Source organism: Melitaea cinxia, chromosome Z (assembly GCF_905220565.1).
Source record: "Melitaea cinxia chromosome Z, ilMelCinx1.1, whole genome shotgun sequence".
Classification (NCBI taxonomy): domain Eukaryota; kingdom Metazoa; phylum Arthropoda; class Insecta; order Lepidoptera; family Nymphalidae; genus Melitaea; species Melitaea cinxia.
In genome coordinates this window covers 4,211,526-4,228,853 of record NC_059424.1, presented here as the reverse complement: position 1 = coordinate 4,228,853, position 17,328 = coordinate 4,211,526, and the positions used below count along the sequence as shown (strand labels likewise).

Here is a 17,328-nt window from a genome sequence, read left to right as displayed (position 1 = left end):
ACATAGGCTCATAGTTGGTTAGTACAATAATAATTACTTAAGAATTATGTTAGTAAAACAAAATACAAACAAAAAAAATAAAATTGAATAAATATAACTAAATAATTACCACAGGGAGATTGATCCAGTCACATTTTGTACATGTAACTTGATAAACCTCCCCATGGTCGGCCCATCTAGTCTTTCTGCAAATAACTTCAGGATGCTGTTGGTGCTTACCCTCACCCTTCGTATTATTGACGCCACTTTCTTACGCATTATCGCGAAATAATCGTCAGTGTGAGCATCTGCAAACATGCCTGACGCACTACAGTAATATGGTAGCCTCAACAGCGCCCTGAAGGCATTATTGTATTGTACTAGCAGGGCGTGTGCCGCTCTTCGGGTACAGCTAGCCCAAAGGCTGCTGGTGTAGAATGTTTGGCAGTAAGCCTTAAATAGTGTAATTTTAATAGGTACAGAACAACCAGCAAACCTTCGAGTCAGCATATTGGCCCGCCCTTACAGCCAACGCCCTACGTTCTCTTTCCATATCTTTGTCGTCTTTTAAATTTTCAGTAACAATGTGTCCCAGATATTTAAATTCAGTTACTCTCTGTAAAAGTGTACCACTAAGTTGAACAGGAGGGACACATGTTGGACTTTTATTTTTCCCTGTAAAGACTAACAACTCACTTTTCTTAGGATTATATTTTAGGCCATGTTGCTCAGCATATCCTTCACAGATTGCAAGTAACTTTCTAATTCCGCATATTGAGGGACTCAGCAGCACCATGTCATCTGCGTAATTTAAGTTATTTACACATACACCATCTATATGGCATCCGACATGTGTGTTGCTGAGTCCAACAAGTTTTTCATTGAAAAGCCTCGGGGAAGTGAGACCACCTTGCCTTACCCCACACTCAAGTTTGTATGGTTCAGACAATGCACTTGACCATTTTACAAAATTTCTCTGTTTGTCATACCAGATGGACAATATAGATATTAGTGACGCAGGAATGCTCCTCCCCCGAAGCTTCTCCCACTGGATATTTGTGAATCATGTAACTGTGTGTATCCACCGAGACGAGAGTCAAGCACGCTGTCAAATACTTTGGCTATCATAGTTGCCAGTGAAATAGGCCGATAATTACCCTTGTCCGCTATGTCCCCCGTCCTGTTTTTTATAATAGGTACAACTATTGTGTCCAACATCTCCTGTGGTAGGTAAGAGTGTCCTATACAGAGATTGAAGAACATTGTCAACACTCCTGGCAGATGTATACCAGCATTTTGAAGGTGCTCGATGCTGAGTCCATCGTGTCCTGAAGATTTACCTCTCTTCATATTTTTAATTGCATATTTTATTTCTTTACAAGTGAACCTAATGGGGGATTCTGATTGACAAAATTCAGCATCGTTCACCCTCGGTTGAGATTCAAGAGGTGAAATCACTTTAAAATATTCTTTGAACATATTCGCTACCTCAGCGTAGTCACTCCTACCCTCCAAGCTAACTGGAAGGCTTGGACTACTATTTAGTTTCCCAGTGCCTTTCCAAAATGATGAAAATTTCTTTTTTGTATACAAGGAAGCTAATATGTCCATTTCTATTTTGTCTTAGTTTTTAATGCACCATTTTAATTTTGAATTAAATATTTTACGACTTAATCTCATTTCTTCAAATATACGGCCACTAGTGGGTGCCCATACGACATCCATATTTGAAACTTAACCCTGGCTTGTGCATGAAATTCTTCTACATGCTTGTTCCACCCTTTTATACCCTTATAATTTCCTATAATACCCCTTAACGTTCTACTATTACACGCAGCATCACCTAACATACAAACAATATTTTTATATAATTTGTTCAACAAACTTTTATGTTGTAAGTTATTACAGAATTTGTCCGCACAGCGTTCAAATTGTTCAGGAAACTCTACATTTTTTAACTTATTATTACACAATTGTGAGTAACGAGCAATGTCCTCGGTATTTCTTTCCCCCCATCTAATACCATTACATTCAAGCTTAATCGCACAGGTTTTCAATCTAATAACATTGACATCACACTCCAATTTCAAAGGAAAATGATCCGACCAAAATGTATCAAGCATAACCTTAATATTTACAACTGTTCTTGCCGCCGAACGAGTTACAAGACAGTGGTCTAGCCAACGCTTACACCCATGTGAGTCACAGAATGTGTACGTTTGCGATGATATACCAAGGTAGTCAATATCTACCACCGAACCGCAAGGCAGCGCATGGATCTACACCGTTACGTGGTTGAGATCCCACGATCTCGCACTAAGCGCTTTGCTTCCTCGTTCCTAAAAAGCACCGCAAAAATTTGGAATTGAACTAACTTAGGTAACTTGGGTATCTTTAAATCAAGAGTGAATAGGCATCTTCTAGGCAAGCGCGCACCACCTTAGGCTGCATCTTCACTTACCATCAGGTGAGATCGCAGCATTTAAAAAAAAGTGTGTGTGTGTGTGTGTGTGTGTATGTACACATGTGTTATGTGATTGCGTGCGAGTTTATCTATGATTTTTAAGTAAAGCTTAAGTAGGGGATCATTGTAGGTCCGTATGAGTTGTGACCAATAGCAGCGGTAAGGAAACATCTATACTAATATTATAAAGAGGTAAAGTTTATAACTTTGTTTGTATGTAGGGGGTAATCTTCGCAAATACTGATCCGATCATGAAAATTCTTTCACTAACAGAAAGCTACACTATTTAGGAGTGACATGGGCTATATTTTATTGTAATTGAACAAAAAATTCAGTAAATAAGAAAAAGATTAAAATATAATATCAAAATGGTAAATAACCTAGCGCCATCTGTCGCTATTAGAAAACAATTTATTAGTCTTTCGACGTTATTAATTTAGTCTTATTTTAGTTTATTGACGACGTTTTCTCGATTTTTGATAGATGGCGTTGGAGTAACATATTATTTATTTAAGTGCTATAAAATTTGTTCTTTAAAGTATGTTATTTGGTTCTGTAATTTAAAATAATAAATACACGGGAGCAACATATTATTTATTTAAGTATTATAAAATTTGTTCTTTAAAGTATGTTATTTGGTTAATATAATAATAATTAACACCCAACGAAGTGGGCACGGGTCGGCTAGTATATTATAGTTTTTTAATTATTAACTATATTTAATAAGTACTAGACATTTTTTTGTATTTTCTTCCCTTTATATGCTTGATTTTTAATTCACTATTATTATAAATATTTAATAATTTATTAATAAAATACTAAATATTAAAAATATTGACATTTTTTATTTTTCCATTTCCCGCTTATTCATATATAAATCCCAACTTTAAAAATAATAATTATTATAAATTCATACGAAAAAGTGTTTGTACTAAGTACGCACGTAAGAAGCTATACCTACTTTATATTTGGCAGGCGGCAGCTAACTTTACGTTGCTATGTTCTTCTTCGTTGACAGTTGACTAACTTCAGGGTGTCGATGTTTTCGTGACGGTGTGCGCGCACATCGTAAAAATTTACCCTTTTAATTTTTCACTAACGCGCCAAAAGAAGTATAACTTAAAAAAAAAAATAGGTATCTATGACCCGCAAAGCTGTTTTTTTATTAAGTTAAACTGTTATATTATAAGTTAAGTTAAGGAATGGTCAATGGATGACAAATTCTCGAAAATAATAAATGTTGGAAAATATTACTTCAAAAGTTAAAACGAAAGCATATGCGAGTCAATATCAAATTGCATCGTCAATAAAGAATAAGAAAAAAAATGTGTGTGTATTTCAGAATTAATAAATAACAGGATGGGTAAAAGAAAAACAAAAGTTATTACACATATAATAAATTTATTTTAAAATACACTTATTATTTCTTAACAATTACATTTTTTTCTAATACATTTATAAACTGAAAATGTAAAAAAGAAAAAGTACATACGAAAATGTACCTCAATAAAAATTAAGGGACGACAAATATTTGTAGAATAACACTTGTAATAGTGACACTTATAACATCGAGTCATACAATAAATAGTAAGAATAACAACTATATTTAAACATTTTTGTAATAAGTTTTTAAACTTTCAGTTACTATGAAACTTTATTCTACAGCATTACCGCGACTGTTAACTTTAAACACCGATATTATATAAAAACTCGTGTAAGAATGTTAACTACAACACTCCTCCGAAACGGCTGGACCGATTTTTATGAAATTTTGTGTGCATATCGAGTAGGTCTGAGAATCGCATATTTTGCAAAACAACGTAAATGATCTACTACAACATTTATATTCAAAATCTAGAGCAATCCCTAGGCTCTAAGAGTGGCTTGAAATGACATTCAAGAACCAGTGAACAGTTGTCGCAAAAGATCTGCTGACACATCTTATGACACAATATTTTTAAGTGGAATAATGTATCTTTACATATATCTTAAATATATATATTTTTTTATTATATTAAAAACATCTACTGGCTCTTAGTTGCCCACGCCATTTGTACAAAATGCATAAAATATTTGTTTTATATCAGCGTGCATTTTTAATAGAATACTTTAACTTTAGCCCAGCAGAAATATAAATAAATAACATGTAATTTAAAATGTTTTGTACTTAGGTTTACAAACAGGTTAATTACATAACATTACTTTATACAGTAAATATTTATGTCATTCCTTTTAATTAATGTTTTAATTAACTTCGTCTTTTATGAACCGATGTTGATAATTCTTTTTTCGTTGGAAAGTAGATATCCCAAGGGTGGTACTATGATAAGGAAACCAGGATCTGTAGTGCTATTCTGTAAGAACATTTTCGTGTCTCGACAGCGGAATCCGCGGTGAGATATCAAATTCGTATTCATTAAAACTCGACAGTCCCGTAGCGCCACACTTGTGAGTGCGGCGACGAGTCGAACCCTGCGCGAGAACGTTGACATTTAATAGTATGAATTCGGTATTCTGTAAGGGGATTTACCGCTTCACACATCACAATTCAAGACATGATTCGACACTTGACTTCATGCACATATTCTAAAACAAAGTCATAAGAAAAGAATATCGATAAAATAAACACAGCTCTAAATTGCCGCTCTTCGATTCGACACTCACTTCACATCGCTTGGTGAGTACGGAATGTTTGCAGAATTCCAAACCAAGGTGAAGTGGGTTCGCTTTCGAAGTGAGCGCTGTCACTCAGGTGAAGCTCGATATCGAAATTATTATTTACAGAATAGCCCTGGTGATGACGGAAACGAGCGGAACCCTCGAAAATCGTAGTGAAGACTAGTCCGTTTGTTAATTTTTTTCGTCTACTTACGTTGTCGATGAAATTAAGTTAGTTTTTTTCGTAGCAACCAGATTCAATTTTTTTATATATCCACATCCTGAAATTATGGTAGTAGCACAACTTGAGTTACTTTTCATAATAAATCTAAAAAAATATAACATTCCATTCAACATATTATGCCGTGTGACATATCTTACAAGTTGAATAATAATTAAAATAAGTAAGTAACTGATCTGTTGCAGCATTTATAAGCGAAACCATGACCATTTTCCATCATCGCTGAAGGTGCTTTATAGTGCTGCATATCCCAACCCAAATCCGCTGGACAGGAGTATCTGTAAGATCTAATAGTGCTTCTTCTTCAAATATTTCGAATTTTACGAGCAATCTGAATTTCGAAATGAGGTGGTAATTCTTTATTCTCTATAAGAACTATAATGGATTAGTATATATAAACAGCTCTTTACATATAAAATACCCAATGACCAGGACCCACATAAGTGTGATAATGAACAAAATAGTATTTATCTACTAATTCTGCAACAAATATAAGGGCCTCATTTAGTATCTCTTCAAAAGGTTCTAAGTAAGAATTTCCATTACTTATGGCTGTAGACGAATAGTGAATTGACTTTTCTGCTGAATACCTAGCCATATGGTAAAGTTTACTGTTTGCTTGAATTCGTGCCAATTTCAACCAAGTTTTTGCTAATCCGATTATTGCGTTAAAATAGTCGGGGCTAATTTCCAAAACTTTCTCAAATGTTATAATTGCCTCCTCGAACTGTTTCAATTCAGCACGGATTAAACCAATATAAGTTAGATAACTAAATTCATATTTAGGATCCAAATCAATCAATTCAATATAATATTTAAGAGCTTTTTCGAAATCCCTTATATTGTAGTAAGCTTCAGCTAAAGCTTTAAGAACATGCCGACGTTTATAACCATACTTCAGTGCCTTTAGTAAATATTCAATGGAACGCTCACTCTGATGATGCAAGTGTAATTGAAGTCCAATAGAATAGTATATCCATGGCTCACGTACTAGATACTGAGAGGCACCTATTAACAGGTCCATTATTTTTTTACGATAATTGTATTTAATATAAAAGGTATATAAAGCATGTATGACCTGCATGTCAGCAGTATTTAAAGCATAGGCTCTCTCAAGGCAATGTTTGGCAAATTTGTGATGATAGAAAAGACAGTCTTCATAATAAAGAGCAAAATGGTAGAAAGTATCAGCACAACTACTATCAAGCACAATGGCTTTGATAAAGTATGTACGACTCAAATCCCATTTAAACATTTCCCTATATGCTATTGCAATGTATAAGCACTCTATGGGGTCCTCAGTATCTTTATCAAGCAATTTGATAAGTTCTTCATACCTATCTCGTTTTATTAGAATCAAAGCTTGAAGTTGTTGATAGTACTTTGACCCAACTAGATATTGCATGACATGGTCGGCATTTTTTCTTTTTTCTATATAGCACTTAGCCAGTACAGATTTATAATAGGGATCTAAAGACTGTAAAGGTATTTCAGTACTAACTTTGATTGCTAGTTTCCATTTCTTCTGTTCTGCATATGACAAAAATAAGAATGTTCGTAGTTTATTTGTGAGATATTCATCTTTGGTTGTCAATAGGAAGTTTTTTGTTAAATTTTCAATATATATCCACTTTCTATCGACATAAAAACATGAAACTACAATAACTGCTTCAATTCCTTCAATGTCGTTACGATTTAGCAGACTTTCATAATCATTATATTCATCAACACGATTTCCATGCTCATGCAAAATAATATTATTTAAAAGATTGGGATACTTTAAGTTTTCAATACCCTGTGTAAGAACTTTCTTATATTCCAGCATATCAAATTCAAATGTATAACATATAATAAAGTATTCGCATAAATATTTGCAGAGCCAATTTCGAAATACATCATTTGGTGAACAGAAAGGCCACTGTGTTATTTCTTCTAATGCTTTATTTAAATCAGAATATTTCCGTAATGTCATATATGCTAGTGCTATACAAAACGAATCGTACAATGGCCCTTCAACTTTTTCTTGCTCAAGATAATTTGCTATTAAAGAATCGTCAATGTTACCAAGTATATTTTCTTTTAAAACATTAAATAATTGTAGTTTACCAACGACATACATTTTATCTGAGGGTTCTTTAACGAGATAATCTAGAAGAATTTGTATGGATTTTACATTGTTAAAGTAAAATCCTATTATTGCAACTTTACCTAAAACATGCAAAGCTGTTCTGTTATTTAAATCCAATTTCAAAATTATTTTGTACGTTTTTAAAACTCTTTCGACAGAATGGTAATAATTTTGGTAGTAGGTTGCAAGATATAGCCAAGCTAGCGGCTCCTTTGGTTTACATGATATGGCCTTTTTGTAAGCCAAATGAGCTCCGTATGAACCTTCTCGTTTTCTTCCAAGTAAGACCAAGCCTATGTAATTATCTTTCTTTTCTATTAGTTGTTTTGTGAAGTTTGCTTTATCGTCATACAATTTGTATTTACAATAACTGGTTAACTCGCTTTCTTTAATATTTTGTATTAATTTCGAAGTCGCCATCTGAAATTAATTTTAATATAATTATCCACATAGTAGCGAATTTTATTTATTTCTTATACATATAAATATAGAACAAATAATTAAAAATATCTGAATTAACTAAACTAAAATACTACGAGATTTCTTTCTATGGACAACATTGCCTAAAACCTGAAAAACTTACTCAGATAACTAACTTTACTCGGGTAAACTAATTTATTTATTTATAAATTATATCAAATAAAAAATAAGCTATGATAAAAATAAGTTCTGAGTTTAAGTTTAAGAGTTAAAAAGTAAACAATTATTATTTCTATTTTTAACAAAAGTTAACTTCAAATCCAAAATTATATATATCTTTATTATTATTTATATTTAATATAAATGTATATTAGTTAAGTACTTTGGTAATAAAATTTAAATAATGGCATGTTAATAATAATAATTTTTTGATGCTCTTTCTCCATGTAGCCTGTTAAAGTGAAGTGTATAATGAAGTCCAGCTCCACTAAAAACTTTCACTGGGCACACTTGTGGGAAGAGTTAACAAATATTCTCTGGCTACAACTCCACATAAAACCTAAAATATTTTTACAATCTGATCTTTAAATTTTTGAATTTTTAACAAATTTCATTTTATACCTTAGATAAATAAGTTTCTATAGAAAATAAGCGGTCATTTTCTAAATGAGAAAATCTGTTATTCATTTCATATTTTAAAACCAAAATTGTAAATGCATTCATTACATCCATCAAACTCATCAAGCAGCTTTTCCAAGGTAAAAACATTGGCTGAATTTAATACTTTTGTCATTTCATCGAAGGTTTAAGCAATGTAACTAATTGTTCTAAAGTTGTCCATTCTAATGACGTTAATTGTGAAAGTTTGTTATTTGTAGATGCACAACGAAAATTTGTTTTTTTAAATGCACTCTTGGTTAATTTTGAGCTTTGGTTGATTAAGTTTTTCTTGTAGCTTAGTAAGTTCATCTTTCGCAACATTCTAATGATAAAAATGTTTTGCAATCTTTTTACATTTGTTAATGACTGCATTGATAAATTCTTGTTATTTTAACCCCTCCTCACAAGAACAATATAAATTTAGTGTGATAAACTCTCAATATTTTTAAGCTGACTATATTCAGACAATAGCATGACTTCAGCGGTAATTTATTGTGACTGGTACTTGTAAAGGACACTCTTTTTTTATGTCACTAGGTCGGCAAACAAGCGTACGGCTCACCTGATGGTAAGCGATTACCGCAGCTTATAGACGCCTGCAACACCAGAAGCTCCGCAAGCGCGTTGCCAACCCAATCCCTAATCCCCCCAGGAGCTCTGGTCACCTTACTCACCAACAGGAACACAATACTGCTTGAAAACAGTATTATTTTGCTGTGATGTTCTGTAAGGTTTAGGTACTACCCCAGTCGGTCTGCTCCATATTTCTCTCTCTCCATTATTCTCTCCACTCTAGGGGTATTCAGCGATTAAATTACGGAAACAGAACTACAATAGATTTGAAACTGTACTACTGAAGTCTGTAGTGCCATCTTATTGATATTTTTAACACTTAACTATGTTAATGCCACCATCCCTAATAATACATAATACTTTTTCATAGTCATATAATGACAAAAAAAGATAACATAGTCTCTCTCTCTCTCTCTCTATATATATATATATATATATATATATATATATATATATATATATATATATATATCAGGACTGGAACATGAAAGAAGAGATTTGACAGAAGTAGGAAATGGTACACGGATGGAGACCAGATGATTATATAAGGCAAAAACGTCATTCAAAGGGCAGGTAAAGAAAATATGATTAAGATCACCCACATCCCCACAAGCACAGAATGCTGAATCAATTATATTAAACCTAGCCAAATGTACAGGTGTATATACATGAATAATTGATGAAGTAACTTGTTTACCAAACCTCAGAGATAAAACCATGGCTTACTAGGAATATTAGGTTGTAAAGACTTAAAAAATTTCCCCTTGATCCTCCCGCTAGTTTCCCAAGCTTCATCCCAAGTTTCCTTGAGATAGAGCCTAGGCAGCATAGTCAAATCATGGCAGTAATTAATGTAAAGATGAATTTCACCGCACACCACAGCCTCATTAGCTAGACGATCAGATAGAACATTACCAACACCAACAATACCCACGTGTCCTGGAATCCAGGCAAACATCACGACATATGCTCTTAAAACACAATTATGTAAAGCAGTTCTAATATTAAATATTACGGGATACATGGGTTTAGATTGAAATGGATATCTTTGAATCGCCATTAAAGCGCTTTTGGAATCAGATAACATAAGGGTTTTTTTTCTGATTTCATTAACAAAATGTATTCTTATACTTTGAGGATACCAAAACATTCGAGATGAAACTTAATTTTTTGGACTATATTAAATTGTTTGTGATAAACACCAATTCCAACATGAGAAGTATGTTTCGAAGCATCAGTGTAAATGTGATGCCAATCGTGGAAATTATCGTCTATCACAGAATTAAATTCATAATTAGCACTAACGATATTTCTGTTGATGCCCAAGTTCAAACAAATATTAGGTGAGATAGTCAAACTTTCAAAACTACAGGAGAACAAAGGAAGTTAAGGACAACGATAAACAGGTGATTGAATGGACATAAATTTTCGAAAACTAATTATTAAACAGGGTAAGGACTTATGTCTCCAATAAGCGGAGGTGTTAACTATTTCTGACAATAATTTGAGTTTATTAAAAAGTGGATGATTAGAGTTTTGTACAAAGCGGAAGAAGAATTTGTCTGCTAGATATTGTCTGCGTAACTGTAAGGGTGGTTCACAACATTCAACTTGCAGGGCATTATAGGTGTAGTCTTCATAGCCCCAGTAATAATTCGAAGAACTTTAGCTTGTATGCTAATTATTTTGGAAAAACCAAAAGAACTACCGGGTTCAAGAAGAAATGTACCATAATGGAGTACACTTCTAATGATAGCATTATATATTAATTTTAAAGACAAAGGATGCGCTCCCCACCACACTCCCGAAAGACATCTTATAATATTTAACAACCGCTCGCACTTAGCCACCACATATTTCATATGGGGAACTCCAGTGAGTCTTGCATCGAGATAAACACCTAAAAATTTAACATTATTTTTCACTGGAATTATAATATTATTGTATTTAGGACGGGAGGAGGTAATCGGCACCTAGAAAATAATACTATTGTGCTTTTTGATGGTGTAAGTTCCAAATAATTTTGGAAAAGCCAATTCTTTATTTGACGAAGGAAAGAATCCAAAGCAAATTTAGCATTATCTATGGACTTATTTATATTTTTATTATATATGGACTTATTTATAACAAATCATCTGCATACTGTAACACCTTTACATCGTTGTCGAATGAATACTCTAAATCATAATGTATAAATATTATATAAAATCGGTTTTAGGACTGATCCCTGTGGGATACCTTTCCAAACTATTCTAGAAGGTTCATTAGAATCTCGCAGGGTAATTGAACCCTCTAATAAAATATTCAAGATAAAATTTATTAACAGAGATGGAACTTTTAATTGATTGAGTTTATGTTTTAGAATTGGGAGGGAAAGACAGAATTATTATTAGAAAAAGCCAGACGAATATCTGTAGTGAATATCGGCAGACTGTCCTATGGTGCTTCTGCCTCTACGAAGACCAAATTAATTTTCTGATAACAATTTATTACTTTCTATAAACCACTCTAGTGCACAAAAGTGCTATTGGTCTTTATGATGAAGGATTATCAGCAGGTTTATTGGGCTTTAATATAGGAACTATCTTCTACCCTTTCCATTGTGGTAGAATTTTTCCAGATTCCGATCTTCAGTCTGCGCTAGCCAACTGATATTTAATTCGGAAAGAAGTTTTAGTTTTATTGAAATTTTTAAAAGGTAAATTTATTAAAATGGGGAAGTGATCACTACCATAAGTGGAGTTTAAGGTTTGCCAAATCAATGATGAGGCTAAACTGGGTGAAGAAATGGGAAGGTCAGGAGCACTTTTACCTTCATTAATATTGGTTCTTCGTGTAGGAGTGCAATTATTTAAAATACAAAGATTAAGTGAATCTACAATGTCCAACACTTCATGTCCATAGTTATTATTATTTGAACTACCCCATGACTGGTGTTGAGCATTAAAGTCACCTAAAACAAGTATAGGTTTGGGAAGAGATACTAAAATATTTTTAACTTCTCTTAAAATTTGAGAAGAAGGATGAGGAATATATATAGAGACAAAGCAAATGTTATTTACAATGATAGCAATGATTGAGAAATTTTTATCATGAGAAGTAATATTTACAAGAGAAAAAGAAAGGGGATGTTTTACTAATATTGCAACACCACCATAGCCATCAGATCTATCTTCTCTAATACAAGAATATCCTTGAATTTTAAAAATGGATTTAGGTTTTAGCCAAGTTTCTTGAAGACATACTATGGTGGGATGATACTTATTAATAATATGGATAAGATCACTTTTCTTACTATTTATACTACGACAATTCCACTGAATTGCCTTGGCGTAACTGTCCATTATGACTAATATAATTATTTATAATTTCCATTATTGGTTGGGCTACGTTGGACGGTTGATTTTGATTTAAAATATTTAATAATGTAATTATAAGTTCGACAATAGATTGTTTAGATGAATCATTTGTTTCATTGTTAAATGCACAACCATTTTTAGGGGTAGGCAAATCAAATTCATTTATGATAGCATTATGAGCCTTGACATCATATCCTTTGTTTGATGTTAAATGTTGACGAAGTTTTAAAAATACAGTTTTCTTATAGGAAACATTTTGAAAATCTTTATTATTATTTATATGAGTTTTGTTGATGACAGAGGTTGAAGGAGTGTTTGGAGAAGTTGCTACAACATCAGAATATGATTTGGTTATTGTAGGGAAGATTTTGGATGCCTCTGCATAAGAAATACTATTTTTAGACATATGTTCTTTGATATTTTTTTGCCTTAAAAATTCTTTACATATTTTATTTGTTGTATAGTGGGAGCAATGACAAATACAGCAAAATGCCTCATCTTCTGATGTACAGCTGCTTCCAAAATGATCGTCCTTGCCACATTTAAAGCAGCGAGGAGTTGATCTACACATATCTTTGACATGTCCATATTGACAACATTTAAAACACGAAGGACAGGACAACTATTTCCGTATCAATAAAACTGGCTTAATTGTCAATAAATGTTTTCTTTTTTAGTCGCCTTGCTCTTAAAACACTAAAAACATTAAATGATGGAATAAAAGCTTTGAATCTGTTACTCGAAAGCTTAGTAACGCTGGTAAAGTTATTAGCATCTGAAAAATTTGTATATGTAAGAGAGAGCCTATTTCTGCCAATTCTCTTCAAACTTCCATTTAGAATATTTTTAAATGATTTATTTTTATCAAATCGACCAAAAGAGACAGGGTGAGGCAGCGCGTGTGAAATTTTCATCTGGAGACAATTGTTGTTTTTGTATATGGACAACATATGGTCCAATATCTGAGGCTTGGTAAAGGCGAGTTGTAGGAGTTGGGACTTTAGTATCAGACATATCACCTTGACCACTAGTGGTCATTGCGATAGGTATGGAAAGACCACAATTATTTTCATCATTTACACAAGAACAGTCGCTCTCTTTAATTATCTTGCCATGACGCTTTCTTTTTTTATTACAGTGTTTACAAATTCTTAGAGCATTTGTACGCTTTCTCGGTAGTGTCGCATTATTTACAGAACTAACATCCGTATCCATAGATGATTCGCAATGCTCAATAGTTACATAATGCGATACCTGTGGGACTGTGCCCCCAGGATCGGAAGGTTCGTCTCCCATGGAGAAAACAAAATAAATGAATTAAAAACCTACCCTACGAAAAAATATTTACACTAATTACGAAATATAAACTAAAAAGAACTAAAATAACAGATATTTACACTACTTTACACCTATATGAACCATAAAAGATAGTTTTAAATTTTAAATTGCAAAAAACACTGCTGCTCTTTTGTGGTTTCCCGCGCTTTTTTCAAAAAAAAAAAAATAGTTTAACTAATCTCAAATCAAAACAAGTCTTGTCGAACGAATTTAAATTGACAGCTTGAAATAAACGAAATTTGGTTTTTAAACTATCTCGATTCCCGGCTCTGATACGTATCAAAATCACAATACGTTCGAACACAAAGTCACTATCGCAAACGTGCGTTCAAATCAAGTTCGAATTAGTTGATTGATTCAATCAACCAATCAATTTGATTGGTTTAATGGCTTTCAGTTGTGCCAGAGACACAGTTCTCTGGCACAACCGAAAGCCTAATTCGCTCATTGTTCTTTAATGTTTGATCATAATTTTTTTTTTGTTCGCTTTTAGTTTTTTTTTTTTTAATTTACAAAAATTTATTCAAGATAGCACTAAATATTGATTTTTTTAAAATACTTTACGACTATTTATTCATTGTTCGGTTTTAAAAAAACATTAGTTGGTCTTTCGTTATCTTGTAATGTAATGAAACTTTTTTTTATTCTGTACTATTTAATTCTCACTGCGCAAACATGGCGCATGCGCAAAGTGACATGTTGTGTGCGATAGAAATCCTCAATAGTAACCTCTTCTTCTGTCTGTTTTCTGCGTTTTGTTACAGCGGGCGGGGGCTACCCTCCTTCCGCGCCTCCGGCTTCTAAAGAACACTCTAGGGGTAGGGCAAATACGCGGAGTCGGGGTAACATGATTCTGTAACCATTTTGCGGCATAAGTCAATGTCCGTTTTCGTAGATACCTCCCGTTACCCTCCGTTAGCGTTGTGAAAAAGACGAATTAGTTTATTAGAGACAATCTCGATTTTCCATTGTTTTTTTTTTTGAGCCAATAAAGAAATCTGTGGCAGTGTGGCTAGCTTTATTGGTCGTTCCACTAAAGGCCCACGCATGGATTGGAGTAAAACTTAATTCAATATGAATTTGCTTCGCTTAGTAATACGCACTGCTTATTTCCCAAAAAAAAAAAAAAAATAATAATTAATCATTAAGAATTTAATTGTTTACATAATCGATCATTCATCAATAGTGGTCGAACAACAATAATTAATAAAAATTAATTTATTTGAGCGACAAAAATAAAGATATTTAGTTAGGGAAGCCAACTTAAGTGTGGACATTTGTTTAATTAATAATAAACCAACCTACGCAAAGTGTTCAAATATGACCACTGGTGTTTAGTGTTCTTCTTGAGATTAATTTTTATCTTTTCTTGGTACGAATCATAACATTTTATTTGGATTTTCTTTTGTTGCCTTCGTAACATAGGAAACGCACCATAATCTCTGGGATTACCGTGCTGAATCTAACGCCTATGCTCTCGGAGCTTTCATTTATTACGCGTATTATGGGTCCTGACTACTATACTGGAAATTTATCCATGAATTTGCGTATTTTTTTTTTTTTTTTTGACACAAAATCATGTATAACTTTATTTATAATTAACTAAAATTTTAGAGTAAGGGTTCCGCAATAACAAAAAATCTATATAATGAAAAAATAAAATTAAAGTATATCGATTTTTGTAATGTTTTTTTGATTGATTTTAATTTAAAAAGTCTAACAAGTTTACGGTGTAATATCTATAGTAAATACAATTTTAGATATATACATTTTTTTCTTGATTGGTTGGTGTTTTCTTTTTATATTTTTCAACTGATATATAAAACGGACAAAACTACGAATATATAAAAATATTATATAACAAATATATAATAAAATATAAACTATAATTTCAATACTTACATTTAAAACGGAATTGTTTCTTCTTTTCTTGTCGCTCTTTATGTCGTCGTGAACAACAGGTGAAATATTAAATGCTGTATAACGGCTACTTGCCCTGCGCACACCAAATGTGATCAATAACTGCTTATATTATATATTATATTGATCGAAGAAAAGTAATACAGTGTGACCAGATTTCATTTAACGAATCTACTGCTTTTGGAGGTTATTAAATACTAAATTCTACCAAAAGAGAACGAGAAAATACTAAAATCTATTACGACATTTCTTCGCTGTTGTGTTACAACGAAGAAGCAAATATTGTTCTCTTTATTATAGCCAAAAACAATAAGATGAACAAAGAAAACACTATAAAATAGATAAATCAATGTTTCTTACTTGAAATTAAAATCTACAAAAATATAGATATTTTTAAATTGTGATCGACTTATGGTTCTTTTTCTTTATGTTGGGTAACATTGTCATAAAGTTGTTTGAGTCCATTAATTTCCTTCACCACCTACTTCTACTTATTATTGAAATTTTGTGTTTCACTCAGAATTAATAACTGTAGGAAGCCCCTACATTCCAAGGACTATAATATTCAACCCTTAGTACCAATGAAATACAGCTTAAATTGGTTTGTTTAATAAGAGGCTCATATAAAATGCTTCTGGGAAGTACCACTTAGGTACAGTTAAATTTAGGTACAAACAGTGTTACCAACCTCAAAACTCGTATAATTTAAGTTTTATGTGCTATAATTGTGTTTGCTCGCAAACGAAAAAAAAACCGACTTCAGTTACATCGACGAGTAATACAACGTAGATCGACGAAAAAATAGTCAAGTAACTACGCGTTATCAAAGATTACTCAAAAAGTAGTTGTCAGATCTCAATAAAATTTATATGTGACCACATGACAAACATCAGCTTTCAATTAAATTAAAAATTATTAAAATCGGTACACCTAGTAAAAAGTTATTGCGGATTTTCAAGAGTTTCCCTCGATTTCTCTGGGATCCCATCATTAGATCCTGGTTTCCTTATCATGGTACTAAACTAGGGATATCTTCTTTCCAAAAAAAAAATTATCAAAATCGGTACACCCAGTAAAAAGTTATTGCGGATTTTCAAGAGTTTCCCTCAATTTCTCTGGGATCCCATCATCAGATCCTGGTTTCCTTATCATGATACTAAACTAGGAATATCTCCTTTCCAACAAAAAAAGAATTATCAAAATCAGTACATCCAGTAGAAAGTTAAGCGGTATAATACAACGTAGGTCGACGAAAAAAGCGTCAAGTAAAAACGCATTATTAGATATAACTCGAAAAGTAGTTGTTAGATCTCAAATAAATTTAAATGGGAAAATTGTACTGGAGGACACCCGTTTGAAGAAAAAACAGTTATCTGCATTAGTTGGAGTATCAGATACTACCATTTTGCGAATCCTACATGACCACCTGGGTATGACAAAAGTCAGTGCAAGATGGGTACCGAGAATGCTTACGCCGCTTCAGAAACAGCAACGCGTCGATGCGTCAAAACAATTTTTGGAGTTGTGTGGAGACGAACCTGCTCAGATTTTCGAGCGGATTGTTACCGGAGATGAAACATGAGTTCAT

The 17,328-nt window shown here is 32.7% G+C and overlaps 2 protein-coding genes across 2 annotated transcripts; both read right to left on the bottom strand.

Annotated features, from left to right (window-relative positions):
• Positions 1 to 105: 105 nt before the first annotated feature.
• LOC123668506 lies at positions 106 to 775 on the bottom strand. Its single transcript, XM_045602241.1, has 2 exons — positions 476 to 775; positions 106 to 432 (listed from the first exon to the last, which is right to left on the bottom strand). The coding sequence occupies exons 1-2, from the start codon at positions 773 to 775 to the stop codon at positions 106 to 108; spliced, it is 627 nt and encodes a 208-aa protein (XP_045458197.1).
• Positions 776 to 5,748: 4,973 nt separating this feature from the next.
• On the bottom strand, positions 5,749 to 7,461 carry LOC123668505. Its single transcript, XM_045602240.1, has one exon. It carries the CDS (start codon positions 7,459 to 7,461, stop codon positions 5,749 to 5,751), a length of 1,713 nt encoding a protein of 570 aa, XP_045458196.1.
• Between the last annotated feature and the right edge of the window lie 9,867 nt (positions 7,462 to 17,328).